This window comes from Choristoneura fumiferana, chromosome 5 (genome assembly GCF_025370935.1).
Source record: "Choristoneura fumiferana chromosome 5, NRCan_CFum_1, whole genome shotgun sequence".
In the NCBI taxonomy this organism is placed as follows: Eukaryota; Metazoa; Arthropoda; class Insecta; order Lepidoptera; family Tortricidae; genus Choristoneura; species Choristoneura fumiferana.
The window spans coordinates 18,915,194-18,938,420 of record NC_133476.1 but is presented as its reverse complement, the minus strand read 5'-3'; the positions used below and the strand labels follow the sequence as shown (position 1 = coordinate 18,938,420).

At 38.7% G+C, this 23,227-nt stretch overlaps 2 protein-coding genes across 2 annotated transcripts in view; both read right to left on the bottom strand.

Annotated features, from left to right (window-relative positions):
• LOC141428338 (23 kDa integral membrane protein-like) overlaps positions 1–19,813 on the bottom strand; it is a 95,521-nt gene extending 75,708 nt beyond the window's left edge. Inside the window, exons 1-4 of the mRNA XM_074088299.1 lie at positions 19,499–19,813; positions 18,879–19,067; positions 16,343–16,525; positions 14,795–15,013 (exon numbers count right to left, since the gene is read on the bottom strand). Of these exons, the coding sequence (XP_073944400.1) occupies positions 14,795–15,013; positions 16,343–16,525; positions 18,879–19,067; positions 19,499–19,558 (651 nt within the window). The 5' untranslated portion in view covers positions 19,559–19,813. The remainder of the gene's footprint in view (positions 1–14,794; positions 15,014–16,342; positions 16,526–18,878; positions 19,068–19,498) is intronic.
• Positions 19,814–19,962: 149 nt separating this feature from the next.
• Positions 19,963–23,186, bottom strand: LOC141428333 (uncharacterized). The gene has a single exon (XM_074088288.1). It carries the CDS (start codon positions 22,972–22,974, stop codon positions 20,212–20,214), a length of 2,763 nt encoding a protein of 920 aa, XP_073944389.1. The 5' UTR covers positions 22,975–23,186; the 3' UTR covers positions 19,963–20,211.
• Between the last annotated feature and the right edge of the window lie 41 nt (positions 23,187–23,227).

The following is a 23,227-nucleotide window of genomic DNA, read 5'->3' as shown; positions in this document are numbered from 1 at the left end:
TGCCTAGCAATAGCTGGAGTTTGTATAGTCGGTTAAAGAATGCCTTTATTACCCCAAGAGACGTACCGGTTAGCTCCATAGTTTTAGTATACAGTCTCTCTCTTTCTCAAGGTATATTCTGAAGAGGGATAGATATATCAATTATCTTCTAAAAATACACTATAAAGATATGCTAGGTATTTATAAGAAATTCACCAAGTAGAAAACCGATGAAAGAGGAATTAATATTTTTCATACGAGGTCATTGCCATATTCAAACATAATGTATGGCAAAAACTAATGTGACAGCTACAAAGAAAATAGCGCCCACATTTTATTTCAACCTAGGTACTCTGTTGTTGTATCGTAGTACAATATCAATGCACTACAAGTGATAGAGTAAGCAAAACTACGACACGCGATCTAAAAACATGGACACGCTATGACTTTTTACCGTAGGTAAGGTTTAGAAAGAAGGGTTATATTATTAAAGGGTAGGAAACATTCATGGCAGTATAAACTACAAAAGTAATTTTTACTCAAAAATTAAATTTAACACAAGCTTTCTTTTATGTATGTAAGATGTACTTAAGTACTTTTTGTTGATTTACTTGCATTGTCAATATTGTCATCGAAACTACATATCCGTACCAAATTTTAAGTCAATCTAGATTGAATTCGATTTACAAGATTTGACCCGAACAAAGGAACATAGTAAAAAATTACATAAAATGATCCCAGCTCAGAATAATACTGGCCTACAGTTTAACAACAACAGTTGACGCTGAGTGGTGTTGTATTTACACCGCTGGCTCTTGATCAATGTAGGTAGAGCGAGATTGTCTGCCTTCCCCGCCTCTCAAAAGGTAACCCATCCACCGTAATTTTATTTTGCACAGTAAACTGGGAAGTGGCGTCCTTGCCATCTTACCTAGAAGACCACTCCACTTGCTCTACCCAGGACCGGTGCTGGTTATTGTAACTTGATGTGTACATACATCTTGATGTTCAGTGTTCCGATCACCTGTCTCCTTCACCGGTATGCATGAATGCAACGTTCTCATTTTAAACCTTGGCTGAAACGGATCATGTTCAGCACAGTATTTTTTTAAAGTGTGCATGTTTTGTCCAACGAGACCGTGCAATCAGCCGTAGACAAACATGCTTACATTTAATATGACAGTGACTCACTCATGCAAATTTAGTTATGAACTCGTTACTAATATATACACGGCTATATTTATATTGTATACCTAAGCTATAAACGGTAAATCCACGAACTCGTTTGAGTCAAAACATGATTAGAACTCGGCTGTTTGGTCACAGTCTGCATTATATATTAGCCGTACCTGGGCATAATGTTGGTTAAGCAATAATAGATGCTTTTCAAACCAATGTATGAAGCTAGATAAATTTAAAAACTAAAAACTGATAGAAAATATATTGAACTAATAACATCTACGGAAATAATCGCACTCTGAAAAGTACGAGAAAACGGAAGTAATCTATGTATACGACTCTCAAGTTGCATGTAAACATTATCTAATAAAGTAATAATAAATCAAGCCACATTTGCTAACAAAAATAACACTAAGTTGGTATACCTAGTATTAAATGTAATGAGTAATGACAGTGTTTTTTTTTTCATATAAAGTGTGTCTACCGTACTACTTTACCTCCATACTTTTTCTTTGAGGCTTCTATCTCTCCTGCTGAGGCAACGACTTCAAATGGGTAGATTATTTTTTGCTATTTTTTTTATAGTGTCGGTTATTCTTTTTGGACATAGGTAATATCTACCTCGTCCGGGGATCGATCCCGGGACCTTTGTAGTGGGTTGTCTAATCGCTATGCTATAGCTTTAAGAGGGAGTGTCTTTATCGGTTTCTTTAACCATTATTTTATTATTTCGATCGATTTTATTGATTCAGTAGAAATCGTATAGAAAATTGGCACGTACCGTCAAGGAAATTGAATAGCGTACCACTAAGATTCCATAATATATTTCCACGGTCAGTTTCACTGTGATTTCTTTGACAGATGCAAGTCATGCATGGAATGTCAACATGATTCAGTTTCTTTGGCTGTACCTGGCTACAAACTGGCTATACGAACGCCATGTTATGACTTCTTATGACTACGCAGACCGCGCCCTGTGACGCGATGTGCGCATACTGCGCATAAGCAAGTGACCTCAATTCACAGCGAGGCTATCATCTACTTTTTTAAACGTCATGGCAATTCATAAGAAAAGTAAGAATTGCTGCACTCAGGATCATTTAAGTAACACTTAATTTTTAGACGACTGGCTTAATTGGCTAGTGGATAGTGATCCTGACTATGAAGCTAGAGGTCCTGGGTTCAAATCCCGGTTAGGGCAGATGCTACAATAGTGGATACCATTATTTTATTCCCGAATCATATCAATGCACTTATTATTTAGATGGTAAACCAGTTAAAATATAAATATTACCTAAAAAAAGGGTAATGCTTTGGGTTTTTTAAATATTCAGTAATTATTCGACATAAATAGCCAACAAAATCCAAGTGATAATTTAATATCAATAAATGGAAACACCCAAATTGCCACTGTTTTTAATTGGATCTTTTCGATAAATGACGTTTACCCAAAGCTCAGAAAAAACAAATCATGTTCTTCAGACAGTAAAGACGTTACCAGAAATAGGTAGCCGAGAATTAAGTGGGTATAATGGTTACATTACAGCCGCAGTGACCTCACCGCAGCTTCCTAACCTCGGGACCAGTGTAGGGTGGCCATCATGCACAAAATTCATGGACATTTAGATACCCTGTTGCACTCGACTTCCAATACATTTGAAGCGAATTTTGTCCTATACAGGAATTAACAGTAGACCTATTAATTAATCAGTGGCAGTTCTTCTACAAATGAAAGAATGTTTAGAATCAGTTCAGTACCTAGTTCTATAGATTACTCTGCTGAATAGAAACTAAATCAAAACAAAACTAGCGAAGGGTTCAAACGGAACCCCATTGTGGTCATTATAGATCCAGCAGTTAAATTTTCGGGATTATTCAAAATTTTCGTAGGAATTGCCAGATATTATATCGTGGTCTTCATCGACGCGTCACGTTGCAATAAAAACAACTGTGCCAAATTCTTGGTTCTAAATACAGCGGTTGAAATTTCTAGATTTGATTCCGATCCCCTGAGAACACCGGGATAAAAAGTAGCCTAGGTGTTCAGTTATTCAGCTATAAATGCTATCCTCATTGGTCCAGCCATTTCAACGTGAAGGAGGATCAAACATACACACACTACTCACAAACTTTTGCATTTATAATATAGTAGGAAGTATGATGGTGACCCTACTCCAAACACGCAGATACTAATGCACGATTAGCTATGCCTAAAATGCAAGGTTTTGCCGTTTAATCAGTCCACACAATTTAAACCTTATTCTCAAATACATGGCGAAGAGTTTTGAACACCCTGTCTACTGCGGGAGATACCTTGTGATTGTTTTATTATTGTGGCAGTGATTTTTTGTTTGTTTACCTCGAGAAGGAGAATTGTATGATGGATAAGTTTGGAGTGAGGAACTTAAGTTGAAGTGGTACTTTACTGAGGTAAGAAGCTTGAGTGAAGCTCTCTCGCGCATTTTGTAATGCACATATTGCTATTTACTCATAAACTACTAATAATTCTCAAGAAAACTTACCCGTTAAAGTTTTCCTTGAAAGTTTGATATACTTGCTACCATCCTGATTTTTGTCAAATTTTTCCACCCACCGGTTTAGGGGGGGACGCTCGATTTTAATGAAAATTTGCACTTTAAAGTTGAATATTTCGCAAAAAAATCACTGAATCGAAAAATCGTCTTTGCAAACCCCTACTAGTTTTAAAAGACCTATCCACCCTATAGGGTTATACCCCACACTATAGGGTTGGATGAGAAAAAAAAATCACCCCCACTTTACGTTTATGGGAGGAACCCTAAAAAACTTTTTTTTGAATTTTTAATTGTACCATTTTGTCGGCATATTTTACTTATATATCCGTGCAAAATTACGGCTTTCTACCATTGATAGTCCCTGAGCAAAGCCGCGGACGGACATACAGACAGACAGACAGACATGGCGAAACTATAAGGGTTCCATTTTTGCCATTTTGGCTCCGGAACCCTAAAATCTAAGTATTAATATAAAATTAAGTATGGATACATAGATACCTACAACCTAGGCTCTTCACTTAAATGCTAGAGTGAACCACCTTTGGCCTCATCTGCACTTTTTGTCAAGGGAGATAAGGGTCAATAACGGTCCGTTTTATGTAAAAAAAGTATGAATGACGATGCAAAAAAATAGCACGAACTCAGTGTTCTACATTAAAATGTTAACCTAATAGTGTTGTCCCTCAATCCCTCATAGCTTTGTTTAACTTGCATAATACGTATATGGCAGTAATCTCAAGGGATTTATGCTTCAGTTTCGGGGCCGAGCACACAACACGACGTGTTTACTTGCAAGTACTTCACAGTTTTTAGGTCGAGCTCGTAAAATTAATATCCCTCGGTGAAATGTAGCTACAAATAGGGAGGGGACGGTGGGTATCGATAATCAGGTGCTTAATGTTTCAAATCTTCGTGATTATGATTACCTAACTCGTACTACATGATGTTAGGGAATGCCTGCACAATAATTTAACCCACATTAAGCCTTACTAACGCGATACAAGTAGAAAATATTGCAATTTTGTTCTAATCTTTTTGTGACTCAACTTCCATACATTTTTTTTTTCGAATTCAATTTTTTGCAGGTGCTAGGACCTTGTGCAAGGTCCGCCCGGATTGCTACCACCATATTGCTCGCTAATCCTGCCGTGAAGCAGCAGTGCTTGCACTGTTGTGTTGCGGCGTGGAGAGTAAGACAGCCGGTGAAATTACTGGCACTTGAGGTATCCCATCTTAGGCCTCTAGTTTGGCAACGCATCTGCAATCCCCCTGGTGTTGCAGGTGTCTATGGGCGGTGGTGATCTCTTGCCATAAGGAGACCCACTTGCTCGTTTGCCATACAGTCGAATAAAAAAAAATATTTTTTCACTATTGTACCTAAGTATTAGAAATAAGTAATTGCAGACCACATTGCAGTAGCAGTTTTCTGTTTTGAAAGTATTTTTAAATATTCTCTCAGTTTTTGTAAACAGTTTATAGTCTTGTTTTTGAAAATAAAATTAATGAGGTATTTATTTAAATAGATTACATACATTGTTTAGGTAGGTACTACGAGTATATTACATGCACTGTTATTACTTTATTAGGTATGACCGCAACAGCTATATACTTTGCTCTTTGTACAGTACCATTTTCCTGTTAATACATACTTATATCTACACAAATAAGTACAATTAATATAAGTAATTAGTACATTTATATTGTTATATTATATTTTAACAAAAACAGTTTTAATGATTGACTGTTAATTACTTTAGACTAGACTCGTTCAATTAAATTTCTTATAAGAAAAATAGACATAGGTCTATTTTTCAATTTTAACATTGAATTTGCTTTATACATTTAGAACATGATATTAATTCAGGGAATTCAAAACCGGTTTTTGATGTATGGAGAAAAACCGAAAACCGGGTTTTCTCCATACAATAAAAACCGGTTTTGAATTCCCAAGATATTATATATTTTATGTTTCTTCAAATAAATGAATACTGAACACTGAAATTTGTAAACTCGTGGTTATAACGCTAATAAATGCGTCGAAATATAGGAAACTCGTTAAACAAAATCACGATCTGCATCCTGTAGCAAAATCAGTATCTAATAGGAAATAAGGCATGGAAAACTTTTCTTTTAAATAATAATTAAAGTGGTTGTCGAAAATACGAAATCGAATAATACGAGCGAATGAAGTTTGCGTTCCATCTCTGCATAGAAAAAATAAATTTAGGATGGACTTTTCAAAGGTCTTTATGACGTCATATAACATGCCAGATTTGTCTTAGGTAGGTAATTTAAGCTGAAGGAAAACATCGTGAGGAAACGTGCACAAACCTGCGAAGTAATTCAATGGAATGTGTGAAGTTCCCAATCCGCACTGGGCCTGCGTGGGAACTATGGCTCAACCCCTTTTATTCTGAGAGGAGGACTGTGCCCTGCAGTGGGACGTATAATTATAGGCTGGGACGATGATAATGATGATGACAATTTAAAACATCCATAATTATTATATTCGTATCTTCCATCCATACTATCCATACTAATATTATAAATGCGAAAGTGTGTGTATGTTTGTCCGTCTTTCTCGTCGAAACGGAGCCACGGATCGACGTGATTTTTGGCATAGAGATAGTTTATGGGCCAGAGAGTGACATAGGCTACTTTTTATTCCGGAAAATTGCACAGTTCCCGAGGGAACAGCGCACGATTACCGAATTCCACGCAGGCGAAGCCGCGGGCAAAACTAGTTTTTAAAGAAATTTAAAAATTCTACTATTTAAGTACTTATTTTATCCAGCAACGATAAAGATATATTTGAACAAATAAAAAATACTTGGGTATTGCATGTTTGCGTATTACGTCTGCTTGGATATGCCTTAAGGCAGTTGTACACTGAAATAAAAACGGCCGTCCACCACTGCCAAGTTTGAAGGGGTTCAAATGACTATCACGCTGAAATTAATTGGGGTGGTCGCGGGCGCGGCGGATCGATTTACTGCCCGTAATTTAATTCTGAGGTAACTAATCGCTGGGCGCGACGTTAGGCGCGGAATCGTTTCAATTTGAAATGTTTCCTTAAATGACAGCGAGGATAAAAATAGTTTTGACGATCACATTCCTAAAATAAATACTGAGTAGCTGCATGTGCGATTGAACAGTATACAATTCTAGCTGATGCTCGCAATTCAAGTCTGCGTCCCATCTTGGCATCTTATATTTACACGTTCCTATACTTGGTTTGGATAAGTGCTTAACTAAATGTAAACAAAACAATGTCAATTTCTGTCTTAAATATTGAAATTCCCCCATTTAACTATCTAAACATTCACATTTCAGTATTGAAATACACTAGTCTAGTTTGTATTACAATGACAGATTAGTAAAATGTTTAAAATCCTTGAATGTACCAAATCTGGCAGCTAAAGTTTGTTTACACTTAGTTAAATACCTATTCAAACCAAGTATAGGATAAAATATAGCCCAAATACTCGTTGATAAGGTATCTCTCTACATAAAAGAGTATTTTTTTAGTCGTTTATGTACTTTTTAGTTTATCCATTACAAACAAATCACTCAGTTGAATAATATTTTTTTTTTTTCAAAATATTAGTTTCCATAGATATTACTATGTCCTTTTAGTTATGAAATTTAACACGCAGTGTAATTCTAACAGTTGACTGTTACATGGCATAAGTAGATACACGCAGTTGGACTCCGGTTTAAAAAGTTGATTTAAAATTAATTTAGGAATATTTTTGAGTTGGTAACATTGACATCATCCACAACATTTTTTTGTCGATGTTCAGTGTACCACGCGCGTCAAAGGTGCAACTAGATTTTGAGACAAAACTTGTGATAAAAATTTCGTGCTGAATTATTCCTTATTGAAATTTATAATGTATATGTATGTTTAAAATAAATAATCAGGTAGGACATACTTCGTCGATCATACTCAAAAGGTTCCATGTTTGTTTCATTCAGATGTACACGTTATTTATTTGAAATATTTTCTATTCATCAGCATCCGACATTTGCGTCGTTGCTGCTGATTCATCGCACATTCTACCCTTTGCTTTCTTGGCTGATATTCTCTACAACAATAAGTAGTTAATGAAAGTTTTCTCAATTGTTTGCCGATACGATCTGTCGATAACCAGCGGAACAATCAAGTGGCGTGACAACACTAGCTTATCGGGTAGTGGCAACTATTGTTTTAAATCTGATATGCTTATACCAGGAATGTTTTCAATTTAATTGTTTTTTACTTACACGCTAAGGTCGTCGGGAGTATGATAATGGATATAAATAACACAATATATTTGCTATCAACAGTGATGTCGGGGACCTACTGACCTTCTCAATAACTGCAGTTTTTATCAAACTGCACAAGACCTGGTAAGTGCAGTTTAATTTCAGCCGTTTTATTCATCGCATGTAGTAGGTATTAATGTAGTTGAACAATATTTTTTTACATAAAACTGACCCGTGATTGATCCTTACCTCACTTGTTGAAAAGTGCAGATAAAGCCAAAGATGTATCGCACTAATTCAGTAATAGCCCATTCACTATCATTCTAGCCTTGCAGAGCGCTAGGTTATTATTATCTATCCGGAAATACAGACAATGGGAGCGAATTTCATTCCTTATCAGTTCGCATTATGAAATATGAAGCGAACCGTTTCGTTTCGTACGGAATTTCTCTAAATTTGATGCATTTTGGGCTAAGCGACTAAAACATTCTAAATTAAAACAAATCAGAAAAATTCTTCTTTAATTACATACGGAAAAAAATAAAAGTCCAAAAAATGAAACTTAAAATTGTCCTCCTGTGGCCAGTGCCAAACTGGCAAAAGTTTATATTTTTGAAGATATGAATAAGCTTCGATGGTCTACTTTACCTACCTAAATTTAAAATACTGAATTTCGCTAATTGGCAAACGTAATTTTTAGGGTTCCGTACGTAGGTACGTTGGCAAAAACGGAACCCTCATAGGATCACTTTGTTGTCCGGGGGACATTCATAAATTAGGTACTTACATCATATATAAAATTGGTGTGACGTCATTTATGGACCGCCGTCCGTGTAGGGTAGGAACCTACGGAACCCTAAAAATACCTTATTGTCATGTCCTAGATACATGAGGTATTTTCAAGGCTTGACCTTTACTTGATGACCTGCCCTTGACTTGAACCTTTAAGTAACCGGGTCGCCTGTAAAACACCTTTAGTTGTGGCATAAGCACCTATAAAGTAAGCACTAACTTTCGCATTTGAATCTTTGAGTGCGGGTTGGGCTTCATTATGAAATGGCCAAGGACCTGAGTTAGGCTGTGTTCCACCAAAGATGGTCGAGGATTTGTTGCGAGGAATGTGTTTTACATGAACCAATAATCCTACTAATATTATAAATGTGAAAGTTTGTGAGTGAGCGAGTGAGTTTGAAAGTGAGTATGTTTGTTACTTCTACACGCTGAAACGGCTTGACGGATTTGGATTAAATTTGGTAAAAAGTTAGTTTACAACCTGGATCAAAACATAGAATACTTTTTATCTCGATATTCCCACGGGATAGGGATAAAATCTCTAAATAACAACCGCTGGGCTTAGAGTCATGAAATTTGGCATGTAGATACCTGGACATCTGGAATAACACATCGGCTACTTTTTATTCGGATATTCCCACGGGATAGGGATAAAATCTCGAAACAGCAACCGCTGGGCTTAGAGTCATAAAATTTGACCATGATTGTTTTTAATTTAACGTCAATGAAAACAACGATTTAATTATCGGGAATTCCCCGGGGAATTTTTAAAAATCTCGGAGTGTCATATCAGCTGCTGGACCTAATGATTGACGTGTGCGAAGCCGCTGGTAAGTAAACACTAGTAATCAATAACGAACCAAACCTCTGCTCACCTGTTTCCACTAGAGATGTGCTGTGCGAACATAGGAAACGTTTCTATTGGTTAATGAAAAACAACCTCGCAACACATCCTCCAACATCTCTGGTGGAAACGGAACCTTAACCTTATTAAAGTATGAAAGCTTTTAAGTCTCGTAGCGGCACGCTTGGTTACAGTATGTTGCTTTCACTGTCAATATATATACTATGTAGAAGCGATTGTATTTTAAAGGACGCTGTAGTTTTCATCCCAAAATTTTAAACAACATGCCATTGCCATTTTAGCGTAAGTACCATCACGAACCGAGATAGTTGAGGCTCCCGCCGCTGCACATGATTTAGCCGAGCTATACAAAGTCAAAGCTATGCTTGGAGTTTCTTTGCGCGATAGAATCCGGAATACGGAAATTCGTCGAAGAACTAAAGTCACTGACATAGCTGGAAAAATATGCAAATTGAAGTGGCAATGGGCAGGCCACATCGCTCGAAGAACAGATAACCGTTGGGGGAGAAAAGTCCTCGAGTGGCGACCACGAACCGGAAGACGAAGCGTTGGCAGGCCTCCCACCAGGTGGACTGACGACATCGTGAGAGTAGCGGGAAACCGGTGGATGCAAGTGGCGAGTTGTCGTTCATTGTGGCGTTCTAAGGGGGAGGCCTTTGTCCAGCAGTGGACGTCTTCGGGCTGATGATGATGATGATGATGATGATGATACAAAGTCAAAGTAAATATTGTCATTAATAAACCAAATTTTGATGACAATGTGGCTCAACAATCTCTGTTCATGACTGTACGTATTTAGGAGTGGTGGGAGCGTTGACAGGCCTCTCACTAGGTGGACTGACGACATCGTGAGAATTGCGGTCAACCGGTGGATGCAAGTGGCGAGTTGTCGTTCATTGTAGCATTCTAAGGGAGAGGCCTTTGTTCAGCAGTAGACGTCTTCGGCTGATGATGATGATGATGATGATACAAAGTCAAAGTAAATATTGTCATTAATAAACCAAATTTTGATGACAATGTGGCTCAACAATCTCTGTTCATGACTGTACGCATTTAGGAGTGGTGGGAGCGTTGACAGGCCTCTCACTAGGTGGACTGACGACATCGTGAGAATTGCGGTCAACCGGTGGATGCAAGTGGCGAGTTGTCGTTCATTGTAGCATTCTAAGGGAGAGGCCTTTGTTCAGCAGTAGACGTCTTCGATGATGATGATGTTGATGATGATAATGGGTGCAAATATCTTTGTTTAATGCAATCGTACTGCCGATCTTGCTGCCTTTTGAGGAATTTGGTGCCTTTACAGAAATGACAACGCGCCTAGGATTCCTTTCATAAAAAGTGAGGTCTATGCTACACATCGCATCAAGTAGCATAACCTTGTCCCAAACACAGAAATCCGGGGAACCAATCGCAATGGCATTGTGTCATTGCTAATTGACCTGTCCTCTCCCAGAGGCACAAATTTGTGCCCAAATTCCTTTGATCCTGTTATCCTGGGAGATGCCAGATTAAAGGAGAACTAACATGGTGCGGTCACATTATGCGTATGGATGATGGTAGACTCCCTAAGGCCGTATTTCACTCCCAATTAAACGAGGGAAAGCCGTCTCCTGGGGGGCATTTCTTGCGTTACAAGGACATCCTAAGCACCCCTCACCGTAAGCAACATCCCATGAGATATTTGGGAAGTAGCGCTGTAAATAAGGACTGTTACAGATTATGAAATGCATCGCTTAGGACACCTGGATGCAACAAACAGCACTTATGAATATCAAAGTCAAAGTCAAAAGTCAAAATATGTTTATTCAATTTAGGCTATAACAAGCACTTATGAATGTCAAAAAAAAATCTACCACCGGTTCGGAAAAACCTCTGTTGAGAAGAATCCGGCAAGAAACTCAACGAGGTATATAAAAAAAAAACTTTGTAAAACAATCATTTACCTACTATAATATTTTTTTGATTAGACATTTGTGGTCCCCACTATACATCTCAGGTCCCCCTTTACACAGAAAATTTGCTTGTCAAGTGAATTCATTATGAAACTTACTGTGAGATCGTTCTACGATGGCTAAGGAATGAAATGATTACCGACACAGCATTTTTTTTTCTAAAATTTTATTTTTTCATTTCGTAATTTATTCAGTTGGATGTCTATTCTCGTCACTTTAAGAGACCTTGTTAAACGTATTAAAATTATCTTACATACCGTTTTGCAGCCTAAGATCAAGAGTACTTATGTATATCCACTCAAAATATGTAATAACCCATTTTGAAAAAAAAATGGTGGATTTTGGTTGATATAGGTACTCTTGATCTAGGAGTGCGATGTGTAAACCTTATTTAACACTATGCCATATACAATTCGTTTCTCATCCAGCCGACAGTTCCTCGTCAAACAGTGATGACTGTACTTTAAATATAGATGTTACGATGCTATGAAGGTGTTTTTACTATTCTATGGCGAATTTTACGTTAGTGCGCTAAGAGGTGCGCTCGCATGCTAATTGGGTATGCTATATGGTCAATGCTATGTGCTATTGTGCTACCTTTAGGTACATACATTTAATTACAACACATTAGGTCGCTGAATTAGTTAAAGTGCAAAGAGCTCAAACTCAAATTGATCAAGGTACTGATTGATAGATAGAAGCGAGTGAAACGTGACAGGTTTTTCGAATGTTTTCATACCTCATTTCAAGAGGAGACCTGTGCCCAGCAGACTAGCAGTGGGACATAATACATATACATATAGACCGTTTTTAGGGTTCCGTACTCAACTAGGAACCCTTATAGTTTCGCCACGTCTGTCCGTCTGTCTGTCTGTCTGTCCATCCGCGGCTAAGCTCAGAGACCGTTAGTACTAGAAAGCTGTCATTTGGCATGAATATACATAGGTATCAGTCACGCCGACAAAGTGGTAAAATAAAAAGAACTAAAAAGAATTTTTAAGGGGTTCCTCCCATAGACGTAAAGTGGGGGGTGTTTATTTCCTCGACTAACCCTATAGTGTGGAGTATCCTTGGATAGGTCTTTAAACCATTGGGGGGGTTGCTAAGTCGATTTTTCTATTCAGTGATTTAAAGTGCAAATTTTCATTAAAATCGAGCCCCCCCCTCTAAAATCTAAACATTTGGGTGAAAAAAATTGAAAAAATTCAGAATGGTAGTGAAAGATTGCTTGAGAATTATTAGTAGTTTAAGAGTAAATAGCAGCCTAGGGTATAAAACATACCTAAACTTGGAAGATTCCGTGCACAATACGAAATCCTTAGAAAAATATAATTATTTTTTCATAACGGCTACTAAACTAAACCCTATCCTAGGCGTGTCCGACATGCTCTCGGCCGATTTTTTTTTACAGACAGATGGCTCAATTGATAGAAACTAACTACCTGGTATTGGAAGTTTCTGTATATTATAAACATTGAGTTGACAGTCAGGGCAAATTATAATGTAGGTTCTGTGAGGCGAAGGATGACCGTCCGTCTTCACTAAATTGTTTGTAAATGTTAATTCTGTTATCTTTTGTGCCATGTGTCATGTGTTGTGCTTGTTAATATTTTATGAATTTCACAGTGCTTTGGCTTGTCTGTAATGCTGTGTAATTATTTCATTAAATAAATAAAAAAAAAAATTTTGGATTTGGGTGGACAAAGAGGGCTGTGAATTCATTTTTGGTCATTAAAATTAAATAAGGTAAGTAAAATTTATTCAAAAAGTGTGTTTTATTTTGGTTATGTCAGAGTTTGTTAACTTCATGTTCGTACTTTTATTGTAAAACGAAAACATAAAGCTACTTTAATGGTTTCTTTAAATAATAGTAAACATATATAATTTTTCTTGTATCGCTAATACCTAATAAACTAAATATCGTTTTCAGATCAAAATAAAATACGTATTATTTTGACGACTGGTTTTGTGTGTATTACTCAATATAAAATTTCAACCACAAACCGTTTCAAAAGGAAAATTTTTGGTATCTGCTGGACATGTCCAGGATGTAGAGGAATTAAGAACAAAACAGATACAGTGTTCAATAATTCAAGAAGACAAACATCTATTACTAAAATTAGGCAGTTAAGTCTACTCAAATAACTTTGTTAATGACAGATCCATATGAGTATGACTGATGACAGAGCCTATATTATTTCTACTTTTGGCCACTATTAGCGCTGCGATAGATTTCATTACCCCCACCTAGTTCTTCGCACCCAGCCAATATATACGCACATATATATGAATCAAAAACATGTTAGTTAGAACTTTAAAAAAAAAATTACGTCATACTTACATAAATTAAAGACCTATGTGCGATAAAACGGTATAAAACTAACTTCATGTGACCTGTTGAATGTTCCCTTAAAGTTGACGGAAACCAAAGGTACAGTACGATTACTTGGAGTTAACACTTGACAGATGGGCGTGCCTTCAGTCAATTTTTAACTTTGACTTCATACAAATAAAGCCATTTTTAGTATACGGAGTATACCGCTACCCACGTTTACAGATTATGTAAAAACTATTTTATTTGTATGACGTCAAAGTTGAAAATTGACTGAAGGCACGCCCATCTGTCAAGTGTTAACTCGAATTAATCAAACTGTAACTCGGTATAATTATGTAGGCCGCAGATGAGACGATAATTAGTAGTTAATTTCTTTTGCTGTATGTACCATGCTGTCATCTTAACGCAAAAAGCGGTAAAAGCACTTTTGAGTTACTTATTTATATCATCTGATGCGGAATGTTGTTAAGCTAAACAAAAACAATGATATAAATAACTCGTGTTTTTTTTTGAGATACCGCTTTTTGCTTTTAGAGGGCAGATTGATTATAAGTGGATGGTCAGTCACACGTTTTGCAGGTGGTAGGAACTTGTGCAAGGTCCGTCCGGATTGCTACCACCATCTCGCTCGCTAAACCTGCCGTGAAGTAGCAGTGCTTGCACTTTTGTGTTTCGGCGTGGAGAGTAAGACAGCCGGTGAAATTACTGGCACTTGAGGTATCCCATCTTAGGCCTCTAGGTTGGCAACGCATCTGCAATACCCCTGGTGTTGCAGATGTTTATGGGCGGTGGTAATCTCTTACCATCAGGAGACCCGCTTGCTCGTTTGCCATCCAGTCGAATAAAAACATAAAAATAAAATCGTACAATCATATCCCCCGACATCTAAACTAGATATACAAAGACTCACCTGCAAAATCGAAGCCGCAAGCGCAGTCATAGCAACCAGCATGACATGCTGTCTCGCGTACTCGTGCAGCCGTTTCCCACAGCCTCGCTGGTAGATGGCGCTGCAGTCGGAAGCGTACGGCTTTTGCATGGAGTCCAGGGGACCCTGACCGCAGCAGGAGAACGGGACTTGGCCTGTCGACACGAAGTCTCCTGGGCCGCTCACGCCGCAGCATTCGAACTGGAAATAGATTGATTATAGAGACATCTAGTGGACTCATCTGTTGGTTAACGATGAAGTAGGTACTTAATGCTACGCTAGTTACGGGGTGTTCAATCCATAGACAAATTAACCCTTTGACCATTATTTTTTTAAAGCAATGAATCGAGAACATTAACGATACGCACAGCATGAATGATTTTTTTTATGATTTTTGAGAAAGAGAAATGTATATATTATTGCAGGGTTTCCGAATTATGAGACGGCAATATGTTTGCCGCTATCAGCCAAGGGCATTAAGTGACAAGACCGTCATGTCAGTTTGCCGGGGGAACTACGGGTGGCACGACGTATCTAAAATAAATAAATTAAAAACCAATAGATGATAAGAAACAACGAGTTAAGCAACAACAATATATTATATTATAAGATTGCACGCACGAACAATCAACACTTTTTTTGCGAGATTTTTTTACTTCCGTTGTCATTTCTAACTAACACGGCTAATTCAGCAATAAAGGTAAAAGGCAAATTTGAAGTATTGAATTAAGCTATTGCTCCATATATAAATCAATAACAATTGTAGCCTAACCCACCCTTTCCTTTAATAAACACCAGACACTTAACGGATAGTGGCAAATATATTGCCGTCTTCATTTTTTTAAATTATCAAATAACAGATTTTTTTTCTTTAAACTTTGTATCGCCAATCTTGTCTCTGAAAGTAGAGAATTGTGACTATCGGATAAATCCAGCAAACAAAATTTTATTTACAAACATTTTTGTTCAATTGTAAGGAATAGTTAAAAATCTAAGTTCAGGCCTAAGAATCATCATTTAACATGGGTTGGAATAACGTTTATCTGCTATTCTTTTTTTCGTAAATTGGTACGAGTATGTTCTCTTATGCGAACCAAAAGTTATATTAACTAACAACACGTTCATTGAGAAAAAATAAAATATCTGAGTCGTATGACGGCAAATATCTTGCCGTTACCCACTAAAGGGTTAAAGGACTTGTCACAGAATTTTAATGTGTGGATCGGATCATGGGGCGCAAAATTTTTTTTCGGCAAGTTTTATTTTTTTATTTATTGAAAAACATGAAGCTCAGTGTAAAATTACGAAAACAAGAGACAATATCTATGCTGTATCTGGAATGATCAAAATTCTTGCGACTTGTCCGTCCTTTATGCAATAAACGTGAGATGGTATTGCCGTTTAAAAACCAACCGGTCAAATTGCTCGAATATTCACCCGTTCTCTTATTTTACCCGTGCCTAAATAGATCCCCCTAAAATCGGTACTGGTAATACCAGTTCTGATCTATAAAATCATCAAAATCTTCACCGTAATATGAAGCTTGTCCCAACGCAGTGACTCAATTGAATTTGTATCCTTGCTGTCCACTGTGTACTGCAAGTATGTCGTCATGGTGGACTTTATGTCCAGTTCCACGTTATCCCAGACCACCATGGCCCAGACGAAGCAGGAGAACTCTACCACCACCACGATGATTATTAAGATGCCGGTCTGAAATCATAAATCAGTTTTAATTAGAAATCTACATCAGATCAACAGTCAACACGCAGCCTAACCCACCTGCCTAGGTCTCCTACTTAGTAGTAACAGTAACCTGGACCTAGATACTTGAAATTTGGCAGATTTTTTGAGTGTCATAGGGATATCTTGAATTGATTGTCATAGAGATACCTTGAGTGTGATAGATATACTCAAACTAAGAATTAATTTCTAGCATTCTCATGGTACGAGTAACAGTTTGTTTTTTATTCGTCCACCGGAGTGAAGCCACAGGCACAAGCTATTGCAGAAGTGTGCAGAACTGTTCCTGGTTATTTTAATGTTACAATTTTCGCATTTGTACAATTTATCTTAGTCTACATGCCGACGGCACCCCCCTTCGCGTCTGAAGCTACCTAACGAACCTAACATACGTAGTATCTTGGATATCCCCTTTTTTAGTGGACAAAACGGAATTACGAAGAAAGTTCGAATGTGCAGAGAAAATTGTATGTCAAAGTCAAGGTCAAAATATCTTTATTCAATTTAGGTGGGTGACACTCTTTTCCGGCCCGGATAACACCGACATGGAAATACCGGCCCTGTTTTTTGTGTACACGCCCATAGAAACTGACAGGAGCTTCTATGGGCGTGTACACGAAAAACAGGGTCGGTATTTCCGTCCCGGTATTATCCAGGCCGGGAAAGAGTGTCACCCAATTTAGGCTATAAGTGGGCTATAACAAGCGAATGTCAAAAAAAATCTACCACCGGTTCGGGAAAACCTCTGTTAAGAAGAATCCGGCAAGAAACTCAACGAGGTATATTTTTTTTAAACAGATTTACAATATTATTAAATGATCTATACATCACAAGTATTTAACACAACTTTATTTTTAACACAGCAGGTTCGCTATTTGAAGGGATCGCTAATGCGGGTCGGAATTATTTCCAAATATCCCTGTCCATGATATAATAGGTACGCCTTAGATATTATAACGTCTTCTTGACAATAGATCTGAATTTTGTATCCGTTTCATTTGTAAGAAAGTAGTCGAAGTAAAATATAACATCAAAATATCGAGTTGCTAAGGACATGGGCATAGCAACAATCCTTATCAACCAACAGTACCTAAAGTCCTCTTCATTTTCACGCCACTTTGACCGGTCCTGTGCCAGTTCTATCCACAGTTTACCAGCCGTCTGCCAGATGTTATTCAACCAACGGGACGGGTCCTCTGCCCACCGTTCTTTATGTCGGTAGTAATTGTTCACGCAGTGAAACGGTAGATTCTGCAGTCTGATATATCTAAGTTTTCACGAGCGATAGTATGCGCTCGAAATTTTAATAGGATTGAGTATAACAATGACAAGTAAGTATCAACATCTAGATAATTTGCATAATGCCAAGGTAATATATCAAGGTTCCCCTGATAACAACAAAACTGATGATCACACCACTCACTTTTACATCATCGCCGTTTTATCAAAACTTTCGAACGAAAATGGTACGAGTAAGCTACATTGGAAAAAATCATCCCACCCATACTTTTATGTGGATTGGGTTTGGGTAATTACACACAACTACAAACAAAGTTAATGTCGCTTGACTCTTTGCTTTCGTAAATTTTTCAGGCTTCGTAGGGTTCCGGAGCCAAAATGGCAAAAACGGAACCCTTATAGTTTCGCCATGTCTGTCTGTGTCTCTGTCTGTCTGTCTGCCTGTCTGTCTGTCTGTCTGTCAGTCCGTCCGCGGCTTTGCTCAGGAAAAAAATCAGGATGGTAGTAAGTATATCAAACTTTCAAGGAAAACTATAACGGTTAAGTTTGCTTGAGAATTATTGCAGCCTAAGGTATAAAATATACCTAAACTTGGAAGATTCCGTCTAAAATACGAAATCCTTACAAAAATATAACATATTTTTTTCGTTATGGCTACGGAACCCTATTTTGGGCGTGTCCGACACGCTCTTGGCCGGTTTTTTAGAATGCGTTTTCACCAAAGATGTGTGAGGATGTGTTTTGAGGAATGTGCTTTTCATGATCATGAATCAATAGGAACGCTTGATTTACCTCGCCTCGCTCTGCTCAGCTGTTTCCACCAGAGCGGTGCTGTGCGAGAAGGTAAATGGAACGTTTCTATTGGTTCATGAAAAACACATTTCTCGCAACAAAAATCCTCGCACATCTCTGGTGGAAACGTAGCCTAAGGATTACAAACTTAGTTCGTTCAGTAAGTAGGTATTATGTCAGATAGATAAACGAGCAGCAAAGTGACTCTATAATGATGATTGTTTTTTCCTTTTGAGTTTTGAGGAACGTAGGTGTATGTACCTACCCTAAAAAAAGATAAAGACCAACTTACAATAGTCACGTGAATCTGGTGCATTGAGGTGGCAGTTCTCCAGCCAATCCAGGCTACGGAACAGGTTATGATGGCCATCATCAAAAGCATGATAGCTGGATATTCAACATTCACTCCGATGAAGTGCCGGTATATGAACAGCCTGTATAGCAGCCATCCGCTGACTCCAAACAGTACTACTGCTGACATCTGTGGGCAGAGCGCAACATCACTAACCCTCTTGCATGTATAAACCAACCAAATTAAAACGTCTTACACTACAAAGCAAATGTACACGACGTCTCTCTCTTTCAAACGTATTTACTATGTCTACTAACGCCACATAGAGTTTGATGTGTATCACTCAAAATTTTTATTGGTTCAATTAATTGAAAGGAAGACGTTTAGCTAGCTAATTCTTACAAGTAATGACTGAAGAAAGTGTGTCATAGCAATTGATCTCAAGATTAAACACTTGAACTTTACATAGTTCACGATATTACACAGAATTAGTTAATTAAATTTCATTTTTAAATAAAGTGTTTTGCTATTGCCAAACATGTGTTGGTATGACAACGATGCACATAACTTGGAGGCGAAAAGTTTACTTGGGTTTGTATTAAAACTTGAATAATACTCACTGCGAATAACACATTGAAGATTAGCACAAGATACTTCCAACAATTCGCTGAGATGGCCATTGTAAACAAAACTCGCTTTCACATGTCAAATATTGTTTGAAACTCGACTCATAACAAAGAGCCCGGCCGTTCCACCTCACGGATTTGTTTGTGTGTGTCGCTGTGTGCGTGAACCACGAAACGAGTGATGCAACGGAGCCGCGCTACAGAATTAACCATTCGACATTTATCAAGACCAAAACCGCAGTCGCTAACGCTTTAACGCTTATCGCAATTACTAAAATCCAAAGGCGTGCTCCATTGACGAATTTGGTGGAACAACGTTCTCAGAAAGTAGTTTACTCATCGTAACTCTTATCAGCCGTCAAAATGATAAGGCTCTACATAAAACCCAATTTCTGGTAAAGATAACATACGGTTTACTATGAAAATTTTGAGTCGAACGAAGCGCGATATTAATAGCACCATGACATTTTCTATTTCCGTGGCACAGTTAGTTAACCACCGTACTTTCGTTCGCTACGTCACTCGAGTAGCAAAGTACTTACATAAAACCAGATCACCTTTCAACATTTCTCTGCACTTCCGAGGAATCTGTCTTAACGCGAAAACAATTACCAAATAGGTATATCTCGGCTATTCAGCTGCCTACACTCGTAAATAAAATCATTGTTAGTGATATTTGTTTACTTCAATAAGCAATCTACAAAGAATTAATAATAATCACAAAGACACAAGTCTTTAACTAAAGCATCGGGCAAAGCGTCCATTTTGATAGTCTCTATCATTTCTTCCATCTCCTGTCTAATATCCGGGCTGACAGGACCAACCTGGTTCGCTGTGCGAATCATGGTCCTAGCTTTGTCCACATCTCTCTCGTGCATCGCTAGAATAGCTAGAATCACCCAACCATCAGCCAGCAAAGGTTCAGACTTGACTGCAACCGCGGCCCAGCGTTCCGCCCAAGTATGCTCACCCAGTAAGGCGTAAATTCGCCCAATGAGAAGAGCTGAATACGGTCCTGGAGCTATTTTGTGGCAACGAGCCGCTCTCTGCAAAGCCAGCTTTGGATGAACTTTGAAACCCGACAAAGCAGCTTGGTAAAGTAAGGCAGGGCATTGCAATGCTCCTGCCCTTTCTGATTCCAGGAACGAAGCTTCACAGACCCCGTCCCAGCCATTGATACAAGCCAAGCAACTAGTCTGCATCTGAGACATCATCGCACTTGGACCAAATCTTTTTACGCCTTCTTTAGTCACTTCCAACGCCTTTTCATATTGCCGTCTAAGCAAGAGCGATGCGGCACGGAGGTAATGAACATCAGGGCCGATTTTATTTTTTGAAGTTATACGTGCTCCTTTGGTAGCGCAGCCTGATTCAACGCACTTTAACAGCCTCTCGGCGAAGCTATAACACCTCAAGCAAAGGAATAAAGCTGCTGCGATCAGTAATGGATTAAATGTTGCTATAACAGTTGGTATCCAGAAAGTTTCTTCTTCTCCGCTGGTCACGATCCACAGTTGGTAAAACTTCTTCCATTCTCGCGCAAGCTCATAAGACTTTCTCATTTTCTTTCCAGCTACAAACGCTGAGCATTGTTTGCCATTGAAATGATAGAATGCGTGCAACGCTGCCCAGCCTATTGCATTAGATGTTCCATCAGAATAGTCACCTTTTACAGCAATTCGCAAAGCAGCATCCGCAGCATCGCTTGCGTCTGGCCCTTTGTCAAATTCTTGGGCGCCGAATATCCACAGCAAGAATCTATTTCTTGGCTGAACACTTAGTGCTTCCAAAAAGTAATTTCTAGCTTCACTATCATTCCTTGCTTCCAGACAAGCTAAAGCCTTCGACAGAAGCGACCTGGGGTGTCCAGCATTAGCCTCTAACTGTGTTTTAATGTGGTGGTCTATTATTCTCTTGTCATCTGCTATTCGACAGCGAGACGCGGCGACAAGGGAAGGTGGTCGAGGTGGTGGAGGTTGCGGTGCAAATGATGCCGTCACAGCACGTCTAGTTGCAGCATGCTGGCCCGTTACCGTATCCTGCCATTCAATGTAGGAACAATCACCCGGCGGGAACTGTCTGAGCATCGTCCGTACGCGCATCAAAAGGCGGTTTGCCGCTGTGCGCTTGATACTCTGGCCCATGGGCACCGCACCTCGGCACGCCATCGAACCGAGTTCTTTGTGTACAGCCAATGCCCCTCCATCCTTCCGTACTTTCCTAACGTCCACAGTAGGATCTTCTGGGGGTGGATCTACGTGCAGTGCATTACATGGCACTGTAGGTCCTTCGGGAAGCGGAAGGCGCATAGTTTCAAATAACCACGCTATTTTACATTTTGGTACAAGTGGTTCTACCAGATCAAATCTAATTACAACATAGGCGCTATGACCATATTCATCTTTAATCAAATCTGTATCACGTGCACTAACTTTCGCGCTTATAGGTGGTAATTCCAGCAAGGGTTTTGTATTTTCTGGTAAATCGGCTTCATTGTAAAACAATAGCTTGGTAGATGTGCTCACACCAAACTGGCCGGGCTCTAACAAAACGCCTACGTCAATAAATCCCATGTATCGTCCACGAACATCGATTTTTCCGAATCTTGGAACTCCAGCTACTTCTATCAAGAGAGGAGTAGATAATCTATCACGAAGGAGTACGGGATCTACTAAAATTCGTTTCATGCAGTTCCAATACACAGATGTACAATTTGAAGTAGTCTGTGGCTGCAAATCTTCGGGTACAAATATATCCTCGTTTGGAACATTGAGTGCTGTATTTGCAGCATATCCACCGGTGTTCGCAGTCGCCCAGACAACCTTAGTAGCAGTGTGCGAGCTTAAAGACATCCCAAAATTTATCGCCTGTGGTTCGTATACACCATCGAGACCAATACCGGCCATATAAACTGTTCCGTCTCTAGCTGGAGGTAGGCAGTGTCCAGATACCATTGTCATAAGAAGAGGGGCTTTATACAACGGCGTAACGCCACTCGAGCGCGCGGTGACCTCAACAGTGCAGCCTATATTTGCACCGGTTGTGATGGAAACCAACGGTACTGTTATGTGAACATCTTCTTCCCCAAGTACTAAAGGAAACAAATCCACCGATGCTCCGGCGCGATTATCTGCATGTAGCAAAGGGTCTGGATCTTTGGACCCCTTGCCAGCAATAGCGCGAAGCAATAAAATTAATGGTTTATCGGCAACTAATAATTGAGAAGAAAGGTCGTGAAGATTTAAAGCTAAAGCTTCGCTTTCAAGCGTATAACCTTTCTGCCATTTACCGTCCAATACAATTTGGCCATTAAACAGTGCTAAAAAAAGACAATCCGCATAACCTGGACCTTCGGCTTCGCCTTCCAGAACAATAGTCAAGCTTACTAAACGAGGCGTACATATGGTTTCGTCAGACGTTCCGTAAGTGCTCGTCTTCGTACTTGCAACATTAGATGGTGCTTTAGGCATTCTAAATTATAATTGGTCTCTTTAAATTGCTACAGTTTCGACCATTCAGTCATTGATAGTCAGTCATTCATTGATTATTTTCATTATTTTATTACGATTGTCATTTTAAAACCAAGGTTTTATACTTATTCAAAAAAAATTGTAATATGTTCGTATATGGAGTCACAGTAGAGCAGTTTTACATGCAGAGAAATGTGTATTTTTTTATAATATCGGTGATGGTCGGTGGTTTTCGACTTAAATAATCAACAAT